At 41.4% G+C, this 22,289-nt stretch overlaps 1 protein-coding gene across 1 annotated transcript in view; it reads right to left on the bottom strand.

The window, feature by feature from the left end:
- The window catches only part of RRP15 (ribosomal RNA processing 15 homolog), a 53,204-nt gene extending 31,253 nt beyond the window's left edge, over window positions 1-21,951 (bottom strand). Inside the window, exons 1-4 of the mRNA XM_005690476.3 lie at window positions 21,765-21,951; window positions 9,167-9,441; window positions 6,598-6,695; window positions 3,998-4,199 (exon numbers count right to left, since the gene is read on the bottom strand). Coding sequence (XP_005690533.3) covers window positions 3,998-4,199; window positions 6,598-6,695; window positions 9,167-9,441; window positions 21,765-21,909 — 720 coding nt within the window. The 5' untranslated portion in view covers window positions 21,910-21,951. The remainder of the gene's footprint in view (window positions 1-3,997; window positions 4,200-6,597; window positions 6,696-9,166; window positions 9,442-21,764) is intronic.

Here is a 22,289-nt window from a genome sequence, read left to right as displayed (position 1 = left end):
TACAGGGGAAAAGAATCCAACTATACTTCAATAAAAATTTAAAAAACTAAAATATATACTTTAAAAAATAAGATTGTGGCATCTGGTCTTACCATTTCACAGCAAACAGATGGGGAAAATATGGAAACAATGTCAGATTTCATTTTCGTGAGCTCCAAAATTACTGTGGACAATGACTGCAGCCACGAAATTAAAAGATGCTTGCTCTTTGCAAGAAATGCAATGACAAACCTAGACAGCGTATTAAAAAGCAGAAACATCACTTTGCCAACAAAGGTCCATCTAGTTAAAAGCTATGGTTTTTCCAGTAGTCATGCATGGTTGTGAGAGTTAAACCATAAAAGAAGGCTGAGCACTGAAGAACTGATGCTTTCAGAGTCCCTTGGACAGCAAGGTGATCAAACCAGTCAATCCTAAAGGAAATCAACCCTGAATATTCATGAGAAGGACTGAGGCTCAAGCTGAAACTCCAATACTTTGGCCATCTGATGTGAAGAGCCAACTCATTGGGAAAGACCTTGATGCTGGGAAAGACTGAAGGCAGAAGGAGAAGGAGGTGACAGAGGATGAGATGGCTGGATAGCATCACCAACTCAATGGACATGAGTTTGAACAAACTCCGGGAGATAGTGAAGGACGGGGAAGCCTGGTGTGCTGCAGTCCATGGGGATGCAAAGAGTCAGACAAGACTAAGCAAGTGAACAACAACAACCATTAAACCCACTGCATGTATCCAGTCAATGAAGGTGAAGGTGAAGTTGCTCAGTCGTGTCCCACTCTTTGCAACCCCATGAACTGTAGCCTACCAGGCTCCTCGGTCCATGGGATTTTCCAAGCAAGAGTACTGGAGTGGGTTGCCCTCTCCTTCTCCAGGGGATCTTCCTGACCCAGGGACTGAACCCAGGTCTCCCACATTGTAGGCAGACAGTCTACTGTCTGAGCTAAAATGAGGATCACCCCACTCTAGTACTCTTGCCTGGAAAATCCCATGGACGGAGGAGCCTGGTAGGCTGCAGTCCATGGGGTCGCTAAGAGTCGGACACGACTGAGCAACTTCCCTTTCACTTTTCACTTTCATGAATTGGAGAAGGAAATGGCAACCCACTTCAGTGTTCTTGCCTGGAGAATCCCAGGGACGGTGGAGCCTGGTGGGCTGCCGTCTATGGGGTCACACAGAGTCGGACACGACTGAAGCGACTTAGCAAGCAGCAGCAGCATGACACAGTTTAAAAATATTTGTCACAATGTCTCAAAGTTTCTAATAGCTTGCAGGAGTATGGAAATTCTTGAAACAGGGTTCTTAAAAAAAAAAAGTAGTAAGTTTCCAAAATCATAAGTCTGCCTAAGGAGTCAAAAACAAACAATCAAACCACACACACCACCACCAGCACTCCTGAAGTATGCTGACTAACAGATCCACCCTCTGTTACATTATTATAACTCTACCCAGCTTCACTTAATGTAACACTGCTGGCTCCTTTTCACTTTTGAACTTTATAACGTCACAACCATAAATAACCGGTGTAACCAGGTAAAGGAGTTCAAGATATAATCGAGACTGGTATCTGGGAAGATACCTGCCAGTGAATCCAGTCTGTGGGTGAATGGACTCTAAAGATTGCACATTAGGGAGATGAGATTAAAAGCCTGTGTTCTGAATACACCCAGAGAGGGGCAATGAGCAGCTTCCATAAATGCTCTTTTGTCAAGCTTGTATGAGGAGAGGAGGAGAGGCTATTAGGGAAATGTGTGGCATCAAGGGTGCTAGGACAAGGTGAAATGGGAAAGGGAAATCTTATTCTCTACTTAATCAATATCCTCCTTTATCCAGTTCATTAATGCCTGACTCACTGGCACACCAAATCTATTTCCACTTTGGCCTTCCCTCCTCCTCTTCAGTTGCCCTGAAAGTCCACCTACTTCCACTAGACACAGACTAAACTGCTCTTATGTCCTAAATGAATATTGGCTACTTTGAAATTCTCCCCACAAATACGGACAGCCACTTAATTACAGCTATTATACTCAGTGTAACTGCCAATGACAAACAGTCTAAACGGACCAGTTTAGAATCTCTATGTTGTCATACTAATCATATTTACTTATTTCCTTGAGGTCATGCTGCTGCTGCTGCTAAGTCGCTTCAGTCGTGTCCAACTCTGTGCAACCCCATAGACGGCAGCTCACCAGGCTCTACTGTCCCTGGGATTCTCCAGGCAAGAACACTGGAGTGGGTTGCCATTTCCTTCTCCAATGCATGAAAGTGAAAAGTGAAAGTGAAGTTGCTCAGTCATGTCCGACTCTTAGTGACCCCATGGACTGCAGCCTACCGGCTCCTCCACCCATGGGATTTTCCAGGCAAGAGTACTGGAGTGGGTTGCCATTGCCTTCTGCATGAGGTCACGTGTCCACCTGAATTGTAAACCTTTAAAAGATACAAGGATAGCACCAGGTACAAATAGGTACTTAATGTTTTCCTATAAATGTATGAACACAAACATTTTTTAAAGAAAGAAAATGTGCCAGGGTAATCACTGGTGTGGGGTAGGTAGCTCTAGAAATAAATTTTTAAAGCCAAGCCACTTTGGTTAACATCTCAAGCAGGTTTTGACCTTGTCGCAGATTGCCACCACGCCTGTGATCACTGAAGTAGGAAAAGTTGAAGGTCAACGGCAAAAAAGCAAATGGTAACCAAGAAAATACAATGATGCCACTGAAAAGAAGCCTTCATATATTTTCATAACTCACGAAAAAATTAATCCCAAAGCAAAAACAAATGCTTCTATTAAAAGTTATTCTGAAACCAACAAGGAAAAGGGGGAAATAAAAACCTTTTTCCTTTTCCATCAGCTCTTTCTCATTCAATGCTGCTCGATCTTTCTCCAATTCTTACGGTAAAACCCTCTTATCATGAGTGAGGACAGTCTGTTAAGACTTTGTAACTTAAAAGTGTAAATGCCCAACCATAGCATTCATGTCTTCAGAATTACTTCTGACAAACTTCAAAAGGCAGCACTAGTGAGCACACTGACATAGATATGCAAAATGTGAGTCCTTCTGATATTCAAAAGATAGATCAAATTCAAACAGCTTAGAAACCTTTTGTCAAAATGAGATAAAATGGCAACTTAATCAAGAAACTTGATAGAATACTTCAACTCTAGAAGAGCATGAAATTCCTAACTGCTCTTCTTACCAGAGTTTCTACTGTTTTCCCAAAATACAAAAACTTATGATAGAAACTCTAGTTTCCTGACTGAAGTTCTCTTTGTTGGCAACAGAAAACAAGCCTTCAAATACAACTATATACATTGCTTTAATTTAAAAAGTAAATAAGCCCTTTTGAGAGTAAAACACATTTCAGAACCTTTCACTTGGTACAGTAAAAAGCAAGCTATTGGGATTCATAGGTCAGAGGGCTGGAGAAGCGGAGCTGCATGCCAAGGATCATGAAAAGCATTTAGGTTCTTTATCTCCCAACCAGCCGAGTATCACCAAAGCTGCCTCAGCACAAGGATGAGTTTTCATCATACTTCCTAGAGCTCCAATTCTTCATTTTAGAAATTATGCACCATGTCAATTACCACTGTGGGTTAACAGTCTCAACTGAAGCTGTATCCCTCACTTGGCTTTCTATTCTACAAAATGCACAAAACACAGGATTTCAGATAGAAGACCGTCCTATCTCTAAAAAATTTACGTAAATCTACCAGTTCCTAAGTTTTAACAGCAAGGCCCTGGCATCTGTAACTGGCAACTTCCACACTGAGTAAGTCAGTCATCATGAAACATAAGAATACAGAGTTAAAGTAGGCTGTGGGCATGTGGAAATCTTAATAACATCTGAAAAGAAAAAATATTAATTCTATAGTATGCTTTTTTTTAATTTGGCTGCGTCGGGTCTTGGAGTGGCACGCAGGTATAGTATGCTTTTCAACCTCCAAACTCTAAGAGTTGACATCTATCTAATGTGCTGAATCCTGTGTAAAAGTCTTACCTGTTTGGCTTTCAAGTTCTTCCCAGCAGAATTCTTCTCACTTGCACTTCCGTCCATCCCTCTCAGAACACTGATGAAGTCCTTCTTGGAAACCGAGGATATCAACTTAGCTCGTTTTCTAATAGAGCCTCCAGCTTCTTTAACCTTTTCATCTACATTCTTTTGATGCTTTTGAACGGCATTAAATAACTGCACCACACCCCTATGGAACACAAATGACCAGAATAATGTCATTAAATAACAATTACACTAGAACATAAACCCTTGAGGACAAGCGCAATCTATTTTCACTGCTCAGAAAAGAGGCAATCATCTAATATGCGCTCAAGTGAAAAGCACGGAATAAATCTGAAAAGTGAACATACATTTCAATGAAACTGAATATAAGTATCTGAATAGAGAATAAATACATGTGAGTTGATCTGTGGTTTTTCTCAGCTTCAATCTTTGTAGATCAACTTCTGAACTGATACTTCTCAAAATCTAATCACATACTGGCTGAAGACTTTAAGTGTCAATGGGATAAGCACAGGCTTTACAGTTAGCTATCTGATTATCTGAGGCTAGAAAGATCTCCTGGATCTTGATTTTACCTGTAAATGGCAAAAATAATACTCAAGAAGCTTAGAAAGTATTCAGCTACCTTATCTGCAGGTCTTATGATATAAAACTAATTTTTTAAAAAGTTTACTTGGAGTACTTTGGTCTGAAGTTAAACTCATTGAAATTCTGAACATTAAGACTTGTAGTGTCCATTATAGTAGTCACAGGCTACAGGTAACAGGTGAACACACAACATACGGCCAGAACAATGTTGCAGTGTGCTCCAAGTTTAAAATACACACTAGATTTTAAAGATAGTATGAGAAAAAAATTTTTTAATTTCATTAATACTTGTTTTGTATTTATTACATGTTGAAATAATTTGAATATATTGAGTTAAAATTTATCATTGACTTTAATTTCACTTCGTTTTTACTTTTATCAAGGAGGCGCTCAGAAAATTTTAAGTTGCACATGTGGCTCACACTGGATTTCTAGTCGATTTCTACTGGTCAGCACTGCTTTACGCCCTCGACACCCTTTCCAACTCTAAGCTCCTCTCATCTCTTCGTGTTCCTGCTATAATCATCATCAGTGCAGGCAATCCGCCACAGGTGCTGAGCATCCCTGCACGTTCTGCTGGTTCTGAAGAGTACAATGCCTGCTCTTACCAGCCCGTTCCTCAGGGTTGTGTCTGCAGTGCGCCCTCGACACCCTTTCCAACTCTAAGCTCCTCTCATCTCTTCGTGTTCCTGCTATAATCATCATCAGTGCAGGCAATCCGCCACAGGTGCTGAGCATCCCTGCACGTTCTTGCTGGGTTCTGAAGAGTACAATGCCTGCTCTTTACCAGCCCGTTCCTCAGGGTTGTGTCTGCAGTGCGCAACCTTGAGAGATGAGGTAATGTCTCCCCCCAGACAAAGAGCAGGCTTGTTACCGTTCCCCATAAAAGCAACGGATCCCCAGATACAGAGTTCCTCTCCTGTAACACAAACCACCACACGCACAGGCATCTGTCGAGGGCACCTGTGCCGCCCCCGGGGACACAGGGAACCGGTGGGAATGTGAAGCTCTGGCTACGGCTTCAGCCGTGAGTAACAGTCCTTTGTCTCTGACCTACAAGTCCTCTGCCAGAATCCAAGAAACCTTACCAACCTAGCTTATTTGTTTATAAGATGGGTAAAATTCCATACGCTTCACAGCAGGGCTGGGACCATGGTGCCGAGAGGGAGATGCCCAGGGTATAAAATATAAGGGGCACTTACTCTCTGGCACCAATCCTGTACTCTTCTCAGCTCTGCGTGGGTATTAATTCATTTAATTCTCAGAGAAATCCTATAGCATAGGTATAACGTTCTCACTTGTTTCCACGGATAAATAAACTGAGACAGAAGGAAATTAAGTAACTGCCCAGGGACACCCAGCTAGTAAGTCAGTGCTGGGATCAGTTAGCAGTCTTGCTCTGCTCTCACTCCCTCACCCATCCGGCCTCACTGGCTCACCATCCAATACCCAGATGGATTGCTGTAGGCAGCTAGGAAGTTAAAAGGGATTTCACTGAATGTAACTGTTGTATGCTTTAAATGGTAATCCAACTGCTACCTCCTTCATGGACCCGTCCTCAACTCGATACACAATCTCCCATCAGATGTTCCCAACACATAGTGGCTGAGTGAAAGGACAGCACGAAGCTGCTATAATGTGTAATCTGTTAGTCATAAGTATAGTGCAAGATAACAAAAACAATCACCTCGTGCCATAAATTTAGATAAGCATCCTAAGAGAAACGCAGGTAGAGGTCTGATGATGATGTTCTCGTGACCATAAAACACAAGACGATCCGAAACAGGTTCACACCAAATACACACTTAGCCCATTAGACTCTTGCCTCACGAGGCCTCCAAAATCTGTGGCTGAATCCAGTATTAGGTAGGCAGGCTGAGATATAAATCACTTGGCTCTGACCAGGCAGAGCTTAAGAACCAAACCTCATCAGAAATGGATCACTACAAAGCTTCAGTGCACTTAGCTTTTACAGGGCAAGAACACTGTCTTACCTCGTAGCAATTCTCTGAAGATTTCTCTCCGTTTCTTTGTCTTTGACAACATCTGGCTTTACTCTGCACATCATTTCCCATTCCCGCTTCTTATCAAGCTGTGTTATAAATAGTGTTATGTGAAAGAATATTAGGCATTTTTGAAAGTGCAGCACACTTTGATATGATACTCTGTGAAAGGACAAAGGTAATAAATCATTCGAGCTTTAGTTTGTCACAGGGCCTTTCAGAAACCCACCCTTTCAGGGGTCCGGCTCCGGGAGCCTGCGGTTAGCACTCGGCGTGTCATGTGAGAGGCACCAAGTGAGCAGCCGGCAGGCTCTCCGACAGCAGGGGCCTGGAGCACCGCCAGTGTGCGGGGCCAGGAGGGCCAGGCTGGGGGTGAGGGAGCCCCGTGCCCAGCCTGCCATTGCCAGAAGCCTCACAGGGCAGCATTAGCAAGACGCCAAACCACCCTCTTCTGCAACCAGGAGTTTAAGCACCGCTTCTCTTTATTTTTAGAACCTGACTTCCCCAGCAGCCGGAATTATTAAGCACTTGTATCAGCTTTTAAAAGAACAGCATGGTGGCCTACTAGCACTGTAATAGATAGAGCCTATTTAAACAGTGACTGTTCCTCTTTCCTCTTATGGCACATCTGACCGCTGTCCTTACTGTATATGGCTTATCAGTCACAAACTACAGCAAGCTGACTCTCTAAGATAATGCAGATACAGAAACAGATTAGGAAATAAGAATATCCCACAGACAACATCATCTCACTCAAAACTGTTCTCAGGGGGTTTCCTGATCTCAGGTCCTTGATTTGACACACTTGCTTCTCCAGGTCCCCTGCTCAGGTCAACATATCACCAAACATCAAATATACTGAATATGATGAACTAATTATCAAGAAGCTGGTAATAAACATCAAAATCAGGAAGAACCAGTGGGAAAAGTCTTTTATCTTTTCCTTTTCTTCATTCATCTGATCTCTCATTTTGTATTAACGAAAACATCTGTTCACGGTAAGATCAAATCTTTCCTCTTGCTATACTCTGAAGTCTTTTCAAAGAAACAGATTCTTCCCCAAATCGGATATTTTAACTATAATGAAATTCATTGTCAGATTACACCAGAAATAAAAAATCTTACTTTTAAGTTTAAAACAGTCAATCCTTAATTATCTTTTGTACCGAAGGGATAACTGGCATGCATGATCCCTAGGTATTTTTTAACTCTGAAATGTATTTCTTTACCTATGATTAGAAATAGGTAGCCAATATTATGGAAACCAATAATACTTAACATTAAGAAACAAACACAATTTACACAGACTCTACCCAGAAATAATATACTCAAGAGCATCTGCGGCTGCTGTGTCGTGTTCCTGGTATCAACACGCGTGCTTTCATGCATTATGTGGACAGCATCAGCTCCAGCACTCAAAGCTTTGGCCTAGAGCAGAGTTAGGAATTTCTTTCTGTTGGCTTTACAATGTTGTTCTCTTACTGGAACACTGGGACTAGGGGTAATTAAGGATTCTGATATTTTTAAAGCCTCCTCTAGTTTTTGCCAGATTAAAAAAAAGAAAAACAAAGGTTCAAATTTTAGGTTGAAAAGCTATCAGTAAGACTCAGAGACAAAGCTGATCTTAAATAAAGTACAATGAGAATATTGAATTAGTAATAGAGTATGTTCTGTTTCAAAGGGCAGTACTTGAAAAGTTCCATCTTTATACAGCCTCCAACAGAGGGCACCCAGTATTAGGAACAAAGAAAACATTCATCTTGAAACAAGATAAGGGGATGGTGAACTTAAAAGCAAACAAATGCCACCTGAAACTTAAGTTTTCTCTCCTTTTTACGTATAAAGTATCTCTTTGAAATGAGTACTTTTATATTGTCAGTATGACTGTAGAAAGTTATTTTTCTTTCATTAAAAAATAGTATCTATTTCAGCAGCCAAGCAGCCAAATAGTTTAGACATATTATTGTCCTACTGTTCATTTATTATTGTTTATCTTTGTAATACACAACAGCAAACTTAAAAGTCCAACTTCTGGCCTTTCATTAGCAGACAGCACCAGTCTAGCTTCTTCCATCAGTGGTTTAACAAAAGATATAATGAACTCTATCCATCAGTAAAATAGTTTGTTTTCAGAACTGCAACCAACCCTGTCAATGACATCATCACAGATTTATATCATAAAATAGATTTTAAGCTAAAAGTAACTAACATGATTCTATTAGTTCAGAGTCAACTTTATTAATAAAGTTAGCATCTGAACAGGTAAGTTGAATAAGATATTCAAACCCAGGAGTCACTGGCACAGGTGTAAGTACTTGACTTTTAAAAGGACACATTTCCTGGGAGTTCACATTTTTATTATTTTGTTTAGATGACTAAAAAACACGCTCAAGAGAATGATTCAGACTAGGTTTCCGAACACAACCTTGGCTATCCACTCACAGACAAAACACAAGTCGCGAACTGGAACGCTAACTGGACAAACGCTGAAAGGAGCAATCTGGCCGCAATGAGAACTAGCCTTGACACCCCAATGGACACAACAACTGGCAGGACACACCTGTTTTCTTTTCTCTAGTCTCTCTTGTTTTAACTTCTCCTTTTCCTTTTCCAGCTCTTTGTTTCTGACCAGGATGGTGGGCTTGCTTTCAGGAATCTTCTTGTTCAGGACTCTGGCCATGGCATCTGCCCAGCCCGCATTAGTCCCCACACTGGCCTCTGCAGCACTGGCATTGTCATCCTCGCGGGGTTCAGCGTCACCTTCGCTGTCAGCTTCTCCTGCTTCATCGCCAGAGGAAAAGTGATCTTTTTCCAATGCACAGCTTCCTAGAGAACCTAACAGGAGAAACAAACTAAACTTTAATACTGGAGGCAGAGTTTGGCAAGGCCATGGTGAGACCCCCCAGGGGCCTCCCTAAGGCCAATGGCTCTCCATCTGTCTCCATTCTTATTTCCCTAAGTCCCACAGCTGCCGTGATAGTGGAGAATGGCAGGACCCTCCATCCTACCGTCACCCACCCGCAAAGACCTGGCCCAGCCATGTGGACAGGGGAGGCCGCCACAGCATCAGCACCCAGGACCCAGGGAGTGGAAGTCAATCCATCAGCCTCAGGGCATCCTGTGGTCAACGGTGACAGATGCTGCCATGGGGCTGCTGCAGGGTGTGCTCAAACGCACAGGCTTTTAACTGTGTTATTAAACTACTTGAAGAGACCAACAAATATTATTTTAAAAACAAGTAACAACAAAAGACTTTAATCTGTCAAGAAAATGGAATAGTGTTTCCACAGCACAGAGAAGTCAGAGTAAGTTCTCTGAGGGCTTTGGCCCAGATGTTTAAAATCCTGAATCCTGGTACGGAAAAATCTAAACACTTGTTTCCTTTTATAGAATCTGCCTATAACATTAATAAACTGGGTTTATTAATGGGTTGCAACATTTTTGAAAAAATAATCTAATGAAGTGATATGTGCCCAAAATTTGACTGCACTGCTGGATGGCCGAAAGTTTTGAGTGAAGGATACAAATTTGTACACTGTGGAGTTGTACCATGCAGAACCACTCAGAACCACCTAAAGAAGCATACACATGAAACTATGTCATCTGTAAGATTCAAACGGCTGAGATCAGAGGAGTGGCCAGAACATGATCCAGTCGGTGGCCTCGCTTGAAAACCAACTTGCTGGGAACCCCTGGGTACTTTAAGTTTTGCAGTCTGTCTCAAATTCTGAATCTCACTGTAGTTTAGCAACAACAACACAAGTGCCAGTGAAATCTGTGTGCAACTATATGATCCCGAGCCTTCTGAAGAGCTTCTGCTTTGCTCTTCAAAAACCTGTGGAACTAAATTAGGAAGTACTTCAAAAGTAGTTTTATATTAGCTCATGGCTACAATCAAAGAGAATGGAACTGACCGTATAGTCAGCTCTTCCACTCTGAGTGATCCTCCCTAACCTCTTGACTTGAAGTCATGAATTAAGACAGAACTGCTGAAAAGACTTGACTTAGCTAGTCATCACTACACTTGCTTTTTGGTATTACATTTGCCTAATATCTTTGCTTCTTTGATTGCTGAGAACTCATGAAACAAAAGGATGGAAAACTAAGTATTTAATACATTTCAAAAACAAAAATTTGCAGCATATTAGAAAATGGCAAATAAAAATATATAAAACAATCATAAACTGATTTCATAAACTACATATATAAAACGAGTCTCAAGCATAGGAGTAAGAATGAAGTATCTTCAAAAGGTAACAGAACAATACATAAAATTAAACAGAGCAAAATAACACTTTAAAAAGGCATGATCTTACATAAACTATGTTAATGGTATCAAAAAATTAAAGGAAATGATAAAGAAGCAAGAATCATTAACAATTCTACTGTCCTAATGTGTTGCGTATTTCATAAAAAAAAATTTTGAAAGAGAACTTAATTTGACACATAATTTGAAGCCTCCACTGTATCCTGTATGCCTGGCAAATTTAAATCTGAGAACGTGACAAGGATGTGACATGCAGATTTAGGTGATATAAAAACGCTCACTGCCTGCAATATAAGAGAAAGTATACAAATTTTGCCAAACAAAAGCTGAAAGCACTACCATTCAATAAAAATCTGTGTGTCTACTATATACCAGATTCCAGAGCCCAGAAGCATCTCCTAGGACCAGCGTTCCCTGGAAAGTACGTTGAGAAACAGAGTCTGGAGAATGTAGTTAAGTGAAAAACATGTATGTTAATACAGACTATGTTTATTCCTCAGAGCCAGCAGCACTGGAGAGGTACTAACAACAAAATAAACAATTCTTTGAAAAGTACTTCTTCTAGGTACGCAGTCATCTAAATGTAAAGAGGCACAGTGGTTTGTGTCAATGAAGAATCTCTGAGTGATCAGAAGCAGAGGTCTTTATTAGTTCCTGGTAAAAAATGTCAAAACGGCAACACTGACACCTAGTGTTGTGTCCTAATGAAGTCACACACAAACTGCAGCGAATTTCACATAGTCACCTACACAGGCAGCCCAAGACTTTCTGGTTGTATAAGCCACTGCAGTTCTCCATTTCTAAACCTGGGCTATTTTTCTTTGGTGTGTTTCTTAGCCAGCTTGACTACAAGAACATGCATGCTGGACACAATAAATTCATAAAGTTTTATAACACCATTTCATACAACCTGCACTTACTCCAATTAAAAAAAAATAATTCCAGAAGAATTTGCTGCAGTCATGGCTTTTTATTATATTTTTAAGAGGCCCTAACTTAGAAGTTTCCAGTCATGCATTCATGACCAATGGGAATGATGGTATTTTCTAGAAATAAATTTAAATACGTCAATGTTATGAGGTCAGCTAGCATATTACAAAACAAAGTTTTCTTCTGGAGTACCAAAGCGAATCACTACACAAGTCAGAAAATAGAACTGGCCCTTAAAATTTTACTGTGGCCAATGAAGAAGAGATTTTTTTGAATTTACCACAAACTGATATCCAACAGAAGTGGGTGTAACCCAGGGATCTAAGGGCCCCAGATAAGCAAAAAACTCCTTTGAAGTTCTCTGTGTTATTTTAAACATTAACTCTAATTTTGCATTCTATTTTAAAAACCTGGAAATTAAGGAAGAGCGACAAAGAATGCTTACTGGAAGTAATAACTAATGGTTCCAATAGAACTTTCTGCGTTTATGGAAATGTTCTCTTATCAGAGCTGCCCACCAACCACAAGAGCCTAGTGGGTCCTTCCCATGTGGCTAGTACAATGAAGTCACTGAATTTTTTTTTAACTTGACGAAATTTTAATTCCTTCAGCATGACTAGTGGCCACCACATTGGGGAGGGCAAAGTTAGACTTCTGATGTAACCAGGTAGGCAGAGGCCTCTCTCCATCTCTTGCTGCACTTTCCCCAAACTTCCACCAGCCTTTCAAACTTGCCATCTGTCCCTCATCCCAGATACGGTGAGCTGCTGGCAGAAAAGTGAGTTATTTTCCTTACCCTCTGGGACTGAGATAAAGTTTTTTAAAAAACCCACAGTCCTTCAATATGAGTGAAGATGAAGGAAGGAGAAAATGAAAAATCTAGATTTTCCCCTTGAAGAAGTAAAATATTTAGTAGGATACATAAATCAGTTAACACCAATAGAAAATTTTGGTTTAAAACTTGTAAGCATTCTTCTAATAGAAAAACAACGAAGAAAAAGGTTTAGGGGTATCTTTTACAAAGATGATTTCAAGTTATTCTTAAAGGTAAAGAGCGAGCCTGAATGACAAGAGAAGGAAAAAGCCAAAGAAGCAAGATTCTACAATGAGGCCAACCGAAAGAGGCATGGGCAAGATCACTGTATCGAGAACCGAAACGTTCTAGATTTGAGTCAATGCCCTGTATTAAAATTAAAATTACTACTGTAATCATCACTATGACAGTCCAGGCAGAAGAAACCAGCATGTGCAAAATGCATGGGGATGCTGAAGAAGGGAAGTGAAGTGAAGTGGCTCAGCCGTGTCCGACTCTTTGTGACCCCATGGACTGCAGCCTACCAGGCTCCTCTGTCCATGGGATTTTCCAGGCAAGGGTACTGGAGTGGATTGCCATTTCCTTCTCCAGGGGATCTTCCCAACCCAGGGATCGAACTCAGGCCTCGCGCATTGTAGACAGACGCTTTACCGTCTGAGCCACCAGACATCTACAAAATATAAAGAAGTTCACATAGGCTGAAACTGGAGCTGTGGGGACTGAACGGTAAGAACTGGGTGTGAAAAGCTGGTTAGTTTATATAAATAAGCCGGTCTGATATATCATCCAAGAAAAAAAAACATACATCAAGCCCCAGGTTCTGCACTATAGGTGTGTACTTCCAGTAAGCGGCCAAACTGCTACTGCTATTTTCACCTCCCACTTACCTCAGATCCCTCCTTTTAAGAAAGTTTCTCTACTGGTTAAGAAGGTTTTTCTTTTAAAATACAATTATCATCTGGGAGCACTAAGGACACTGCTTAACCTTGATCTTCAGTTCAGTTCAGTTCAGTCGCTCAGTCGTGTCCAACTATCTGCGACCCCATGAATCGCAGCACGCCAGGCCTCCCTGTCCATCACCAACTCCCGGAGTTCACTCACACTCACGTCCATCGAGTCAGTGATGCCATCCAGCCATCTCATCCTCTGTCGTCCCCTTCTCCTCCTGCCCTCAATCCCTCCCAGCATCAGAGTCTTTTCCAATGAGTCAACTCTTCGCATGAGGTGGCCAAAGTACTGGAGTTTCAGCTTTAGCATCAGTCCTTCCAATGAACAGCCAGGACTGATCTCCTTTAGGATGGACTGGTTGGACGTCCTTGCAGTCCAAGGGACTCTCAAGAGTCTTCTCCAACACCACAGTTCAAAAGCATCAATTCTACGGCGCTCAGCTTTCTTTACAGTCCAACTCTCATATCTATACACGACCAATGGAAAAACCACAACCTTGACTTGACGGACCTTTGTTGGCAAAGTAATGTCTCTGCTTTTCAATATGCTATCTAGGTTGGTCCTAACTTTCCTTTCAAGGAGTAAGCGTCTTTTAATTTCATGGCTGCAATCACCATCTGCAGTGATTTTGGAGCCCAAAAAAATAAAGTCTGACACTGTTTCCACTGTTTCCCCATCTATTTCACACCTTTAGAGTTTACTCTAAATCAAACAGAACTTATAAAAATTTGAGATCAGTTAGTAGTGATTAAAGAGTAAAGACACAGAACTCAGGCTGCCTGATTCAATCTTAACTCCAGACACAAACCTACGTGACTTTTCTGAAGGTTTTTACCTTGTCAACCTTAGTTTCCTCATCTGTAAAAATGGCAATAGAACAGTACCTCCTTCACTGGGTTTTCTGATAATTAACTCAGTTTTCTTAAAAGAGTGCCTAGCCCATAAGAAATGTTTACATGTCAATTACACCCCTCCCCGCCCTCCACCCCCATACCCTTCAAGACATACATAATGTGGCTGCAGAGCAGACAGGAACAAAGAACAAACAACTCTGGTGGCTGGAATCTACAGGACATATGAGGTGCTGAATGGGAAGCTTTAGATGACCTGTTACAGCACAGGGGTTAAGCACTCAGAATATAAAATAAGCAGACGTGGAGCTATGCCCCATTTCCATTACTTCCTCCTAGCATAATCTTGGGCAAGTTACTTAACCCCTCTGTGTCTCAGCTTCTGGGAAGCTGGGAACAGAAACAGTACATACCTCACTAGGTTGTTATGATGATTAAATGAGATAAAACAGGAAAAGCACTCAGCACAGCTCTGGCACACAGCAGGCATTAAATAGATGACAATAATAAGACGACAGACAAGGAGACTAAGAACCTGGGAGCCAGAGCAGCGAGGCATCCCAAAAGTTCTAAAAAGGACTGACAAAAGACAGGGGGAGGGGGAATAAATCTTCCTTCCACTGTAATCCCACCCAGTCTCGGCTCTCCTCTAACCCATACGCCAGGGTCACGGTGAGCACGACACCTTTGATTCCATTTCAGAAGCGGTCGATTATCTCTGTCCTACAGCTTCCCAAGCACTCTAAAACAATGATGAATATTAACTAGCCAGCAAGTGTTTAGGGCTAGGTACTATTTAAAGTGCTTTTTATGCATTATCACTTAATCCTCACAACACTCTCTGAGACGCTATTGTTATTCTATTTACAAGGAGAATGCTTCTGAAGCTTAGAAAAGTTTTAAAAATCTACAGAGTCACAAAGTGAACAAGGTGGGATGATAGGGTGCTGATTTCTAAGGCACTATACAAAGCTCTGAATCCAAGATTCAACTCAGACTAAGGTAACTGAATTAAGGCCGAGAGTAGCCACAATATACTGGGTTGGCCAAAAAGTTCATTTGGGTTTATCCTACCAAAAACCTGAACAAACTTTTTGGCCAACTCAATAGCTTAATAAAGCTTGAATTAAAGAGGAATTTCTCTCTAAGCCATAGCTAACCAGAATGGCCAGTGCTCACATCCCATTTTCATTTTGCCTGAAGTCATACAGAGCTCCCCAGTCCAGGTATTAAAACATGTTCTATCACGCCATGTGCTCTTTCCTGCCCTTTACTACTTAATTTAGAATATTCAAAATTGATACTTGAAAATTTTTTTAAAAAGCATTTACTTGTTAAAAAAAAAAAAAAGTTACTCAGGTTTCCATAAAAATAACCAAAAATAAAATGATAGTTTTACCACGGGACAAACTGTTGGATGTGATTACTATGTGCTATCTGGGCAAACCAGACAGAGCCTGGAAGTAGTCTGTTTCCTGAGCCTGTTCTATAAATTGCTAAACTACTCAAGTAGGACTATGATATACTTCATTTCTTAGGCATGTTCCTTTGCTATTTTAAGTAACTTAAACAATGCAGGAGGTTATAAGCTACAGTTGGATGAAAAGTTTATTTATCTGCTAGGTTATTACATCTTAAATACTGCTTTGTAGTTTATCAAAAAAGGAAGGGATTGCACCTAGGACCTTCTAAACTGGATTGGTATCAAGTCTTGTTTTAGAAGTATAAGGCCGTTATTCAAATATGTGACCAGAATAATTCAGAAAAAACGAAATTAGCATTCCTCCCTGCTAGTTTATAGACATATGGGCACGTGCTCTGAAGGAGCAGTCACTCACTCAATGGCACTGGACCGAGGCTTTTTTCACATGGGTTGATTTACCGACTACAGAGTTGTTTTTTTTTTTAATAAAGATTACAATCTTAAGCAAGTAGCCATTGCATATAAACCTCCAACAGTGCATAAATTCTGTAGGTCTGAGTAATTCAGTAACTCAGAGGTAGAGGTTATCATTGTTGTTTAGTCACTAAGTCACGCTTTGCAAGCTCGTGAACTGTAGCCCACCAGGCTCCTATTCCATAGGACTTCCTAGGCAAGAATACTGGTACGGGTTGCCATTACTGCTCTTTATAATACTTGACATCATCACCACTGTTTTCATTTTTTCACCTGAACTGATCTACCGAATGGGAAGGCTGTGTTTTTTATTTAGATTACAAACGTAAGAGCCAAGCACACACGGTATCTAAACCACCACCAAGGCATTAATTGAGTAACTCTGAGTAGTTCCAGGTTAACTAATGTAGGGGTGTCATCCTCTCCTTTATATGCTTGGCATTTATGTATTACTTGAATGCTGACTAGAACATCTTACCTTACACATATCTTTGATTTGGGATCATTCGCAATTTTACTACGACCAAAGTTCAAACACTACTGAAGAGTATTACAATTTATCAAAACTTACAGTCTGAATCATTTTGCTATCATTCAAGTTTATATCACATATAACTTCTGCTAATCTGTAACCTCAGTGATATCCGGTACATGAGAAAAGAGTGTAAAAATCACATTAAGAGAAGTTTCCAATTTTATAATAAATGGATATCGAGTACTACGTCACATTATCAGGATTCATGCCAAGTTCTGAAACACAGCTTTTACCAAAGCTTTAAGGTAACAACTAGGAAACTTCTGCAAAGTCTGACAATATCCAAGAGTTTTACACTCATGAAAGCACAATTTTCTACCTTTCTTACACAACATGTCAAAAGAAACTAAAGCCAGAAGATAAAAAATAAAAGTGCAAACAACATATGGGGTATACTTGTGTGTAAGTAGCATTTCACTGAAGGAAGCTGCTTCCAAATGTTGATATAAGGCACATCCTTATCTATTTTTATGAACCAATTAAAATTCAAAGATAAGTCTCCGACTCAATTTCCTGATAAAATGAGCTGGTACACTTCAATAACAAGCCTGTAATGTGCACACTGATTCCTCATGTGTCTGAAGTCCACTTCAGTCGCCTGCCTTTATAGTCTCTCAGAATCCAGCCTCTGTGAATTTTTGATAACTTACTATAGTTCTGCCAAGGTCACACGTACACAAATGTCTGAACTAGAAAAGCTATTTCCGGGGACTTTCCTGGTGGTCCAGTCGTTAAGAATCTGCTTTCCAATGCAGGGGACACAGGTTCGATCCCTCGCAGGGAGCTAAGATCCTGCATGTTGTGGGGCAGCTAAACCCACTTGCTGCAATTAATACTCGAAGCAGCCAAATTAATAAGCAAAAATAAAATTTAAAAAAAGAGAAAGCTGTTTTTATCACTTTTCCAGAAATATCTGATTTCACAGGAGGAAAAAAAATCCATTTCTTTATATTAAATAGAAAATTCTGAGTTAAACCAAAGGAAAACATCTCCATCCAAAGGGCCTACATTACTGAATTTATTAAATAAAAAGCCTTTTATTATTTGTCTTTATTGAAGAGACACATTCTAAATCCTGAAAGAAAAGGCAGAGGGAGACAACTAAATAGAAATCTAGAGAAGCTGGTCAAGAGAAAGTGAAGGGAAAAAAAAGAGTAGCTAGTGGGCCAGCATAAGCATGGCAAGGAGGAAGGAGAGCAAACGTGTTCAAGAGATGAGGAGTTCAGACACCGTGTCACCAGCAAGCCAGGGGGCAGCAAGATGTGTGCCCGGAGGAGTAAACAGCCGTCAGGCCACATGCAGATCACCAGTGCACAGTGACACGGGCCATCCTCCTTATTCACTGGATTCTGTTTTGAAGATGAAATCATGAATTCAGCCTGGCAAATATTAAGTGCACGCTATCCACAGAACAACGAGGCAGAGACAATCCATGGTTGTCAAAATCACTGTCACTAAATAGGACCACTATTAATGCCTAATTTTACCACGAAAACATGACTGAATGGCTAATTACGGAGTAAGGACAGAATTAAGAGATAACATCTGGCATCTACGGATTGAACAGTTTTCCACTGAGAGGCTTTCTACTAAAATGGAACACAGTATCTCCAAGCCTCTGTCTCCTCATCTGGAAAACAGAAAGGAAATTCTAACCTCTTTTCTGGAGAAAGCTCCAGCTTATAAACATTGCTGTTATCAAAGGCTGGAAGGCTTACTGGGTGGCCGAGAGATGGGACTAGCGGTTATGTTAGATGAGAAAAGATGTCACGATCATGATGCCAAATATTTATGAGTAGGCTGTTATCTAGTCGCTAAATAGTGCCTGACTCTTTGCGAACCTATGGACTGTAGCTCACCAGGCTCCTCTGTCCATGGGATTTCCCAAGAAAGAATACTGGAGTAGGTTGTCATTTTCTTCCCCAGGGGATCTTACCAACCCAGGGATCGAACCCACGTCTCCTGCACTGGCAGGCGGATTCTTTACCACTGTGACTCAAGGGTATGGTATTCATTTTACGGTTGCCATGTGCCAACCATTAAATTAAATGCTTTACATACATGAGCCCACTGAATCTTCACAACAATCTTGAGACACTATTACCATGTCCATCTTATGGATGAGGGAACTGAGGCAAGTTCCCTCCTAAGAAGCCCAAAGTCCCTCTGAAAGGCAGTACAAACACAGATGCCTCTCACACAACTGAGAAAAGAGTGATCATTTATTTCTGGAGATAATACACAGATTTTAGGAGAAAAGAAAGGAAAGGATGGGAGAACAGAGGAAGGAAGGAAGACTACAGTTATCAACGGCGGAAAGAGTGCTATAAAATCTGACCACAAAAACACCCCTTAGTGATCGAACCTTCAGTTCAGTTCAGTCACTCAGTCGTGTCTGACTCTTTGCAACCCCATGAACTGCAGCACGCCAGGCCTCCCTGTCCATCACCAATTCCCAGAGTTCACTCAAACTCACGTCCATCGAGTCGGTGATGCCATCCAGCCATCTCATCCTCTGTCGTCCCCTTCTCCTCCTGCCCCCAATCCCTCCCAGCATCAGAGTCTTTTCCAGAGTCTCTTCACATGAGGTGGCCAAAGTACTGGAGTTTCAGCTTTAGCATCAGTCCTTCCAAAGAACACCCAGGACTGATCTCCTTTAGAATGAACTGGTTGGATCTCCTTGCAGTCCAAGGGACTCTCAAGAGTCTTCTCCAACACCATAGTTCAAAAGCATCAATTCTTCGGTGCTCAGCTTTCTTCACAGTCCAACTCTCACATCCATACATGACCACTGGGAAAACCATAGCCTTGACTAGACGGACCTTTGTTGGCAAAGTAACGTCTCTGCTTTTTACTATGCTGTCTAGGTTGGTCATTACTTTCCTTCCAAGGAGTAAGCGTCTTTTAATTTCATGGCTGCAGTCACCATCTGCAGTGATTTTGGAGCCCAAAAAAACAAAGTCTGACACTGTTTCCACTGTTTCCCCATCTATTTCCCATAAAGTGATGGAACCTTAGGGAGTGGAACAAAAACCTGTCTCAATACCATGGTGTGTTCATAACCAATTCTTGCTTAAGATTCTGTGGCCCTGCTCTTTTACTTTCCAGAAAGTTTTGTTTTGTTTGATCATTTCTGTCCTCCTGGTTCATCAACCGTTTTTCCGACCCCCGTTAGAGGTCAGAGAAAAAGCTATAGAGCAAGCTCCAATGCTGGTTGTGTCCTCTATCAACTTATCAGCTTATGCACTGCGGGAGCAAGGTATAAACTCTCTACATCTCATTTTCTTACAAGTAAAATGAGGATAATATTAAAAATAACCCTGTCTTACAGGATTGTTATGAGAATTAAAGTGATACAGTACCTAAACTATTATTACTACTACCTAATTCCTCTAACAGGAATATACCCAAAATTTATGGTGCTACAAATTTATTTGGAAGTTGGTTGTCTAGAAAATTGAATGCTTTCCTTCTGAAAAACATTTCAAGTGGGGACCTCCTCTCTGTCTTCACTGTACTTTTCTAGTGCAATCCCTAACAGAGCTTTGCAACTTTGCCTAACTGTTCTGGCACTCTTTGGCAGTCACCATACAGTTAGCAGTGATACTTAGAAAGTGGCATTCTCTTGCTTAAAATGTCTCAAGAGCTCCATATTGCCTACTAATAGAGAATCCAATCTTCTTCATATGGCACACAGGGCCCTTTACAATCTGGCTTTACCCTGTTCCTAGTCTCAATAACACCTCTGAACAGCTAGAGCCACAGCCAACAATTCATTTCAACCTAACTAGCCATGTGTTTCAGGAGACTACATGCCACTTTGCGTGCTTTCCCTATGTCTAAGAAAACTGTGCTCTCCACCCCCAGACTGAGAAAACTAAGACCCTGATGAAATGATTCCTTATTTATTTATTCAGCAAGAAAACTTACTTAGTACCGAAATGTATAACGGAGGCCCCATGAGAATAAAGATAAAGAAGACATTGTTCCAGCACTTGAACGACCTGTATCCATAAGGAGAAAGACACGTTAAAATAAAAATAATCATACAGCATGAGGTTTATGTATAAGACAGAGGAAGCAATGCTTTGACTGCGTTCTACAGGATATGGAATTCTCTGTCTCCATCCTTATTGTTAACTGGACCAGGATCATGAAAACTACCCTTTGTAACCACCTCTTAATATATTAAGGACCAATCTCTGAGCAGGAGAAGGTCAGGGGTCCTCTGCGATCCCTTGTAACCCGAGAAGCCAGTGCCAAGAACGATGGTAAAGAGGACAGCATGTACACACCACAGCTGAAAGCCTCAAAACACATTCCCTTCCCTTCGGTATAAACGTCTCTGAAAGACATCTTTATCAACCGCTTTTATTTATTCTACTTTAACCACCTACGGTGTCCTCACTAGTATCTCATCCCTAATTCCCCAACACACGCACGCACAAGAAAATTCAAGTGTACCAGCCGTCTTCCTCTCTCCGCTTTTCCCTCCTTGTTCCTTATAAGCCTCTCTCGGACTTTTCCTCCTTGCTCCCTAGGAGACCGAACTCACTCTTGTAATTTTAGATATCGCCCTTCCTTTCGCCCCTTGCTACTGTAAGCCTCTTTTTTTTTTTTTTTTTTTTTTTGCTGCTGCTGCTATTAAGGGAAAAAAGCAACAGATTCATCTTACTTACAGTGACAATGAAAATGTCTAATAAAAGAACTTGGAAGCTTTAACACGCAACAGCGACCTTCCTTCCCCTGAACATCACTTTCTCAAACCTTCTCACACCGAGCCAAACTCGCCCCTTCGCCGTCCTGAGGAGATGAAACTGGGGCTGCCAGCGAGAAATTCTCTCGCACCTCTTGCTTCCCGCAAACTCAACCCGGCCTTTTCTCTGAGCAGCCAAAGCTCAGCCCAAGTAAGTTACCTTCATTATCGGAAGCGTCTTTGTCCTTATCTTCCAGCTCCGATGCTACAGACGGGACTACCATTTTCATCCTCTTCTTCTTCCTTAGTGAATTTTTCAGCTTTTTCCCCGCACTCACACGTGAGTCGCCAACGGCCGCGGCCATTATTCCTAACCGGAAGCGTCCCGTTACACTTGCGTCCGTCAGTAACACAGGGAACTTCGACATCTAGTTCCGATGAAACAAGGTTACAGTAAAACAAAGTTCCGGTGAAACAAGATTCCGAGGTGGGGCCATCTAGTGGGAGTTCTCTGGCTGGAGCTTCAGAATGCGGGGGAAGAGGACTTGCTGGTTGTCTTCGCGAGCTACCGGCTCCAGTAAAAAATAATAATAGGAAAAAAAAAAAAATCAGTGAGTGTAAGTTCTCCGCTGAGTCTGCCAGCTCGCCCTGGTCCTGGCCCGCCGCCCTACTCTGACCCCAACCCGACCCAGTCCGCTTTCATTTCCTCCCGGTGGCGGATTCCGTATCTGCCGCCTTATTTCTT

Source organism: Capra hircus, chromosome 16 (assembly GCF_001704415.2).
Source record: "Capra hircus breed San Clemente chromosome 16, ASM170441v1, whole genome shotgun sequence".
Classification (NCBI taxonomy): domain Eukaryota; kingdom Metazoa; phylum Chordata; class Mammalia; order Artiodactyla; family Bovidae; genus Capra; species Capra hircus.
Note: the sequence above shows the minus strand (reverse complement) of the source record. Positions and strands in the feature narration are given on the sequence as shown.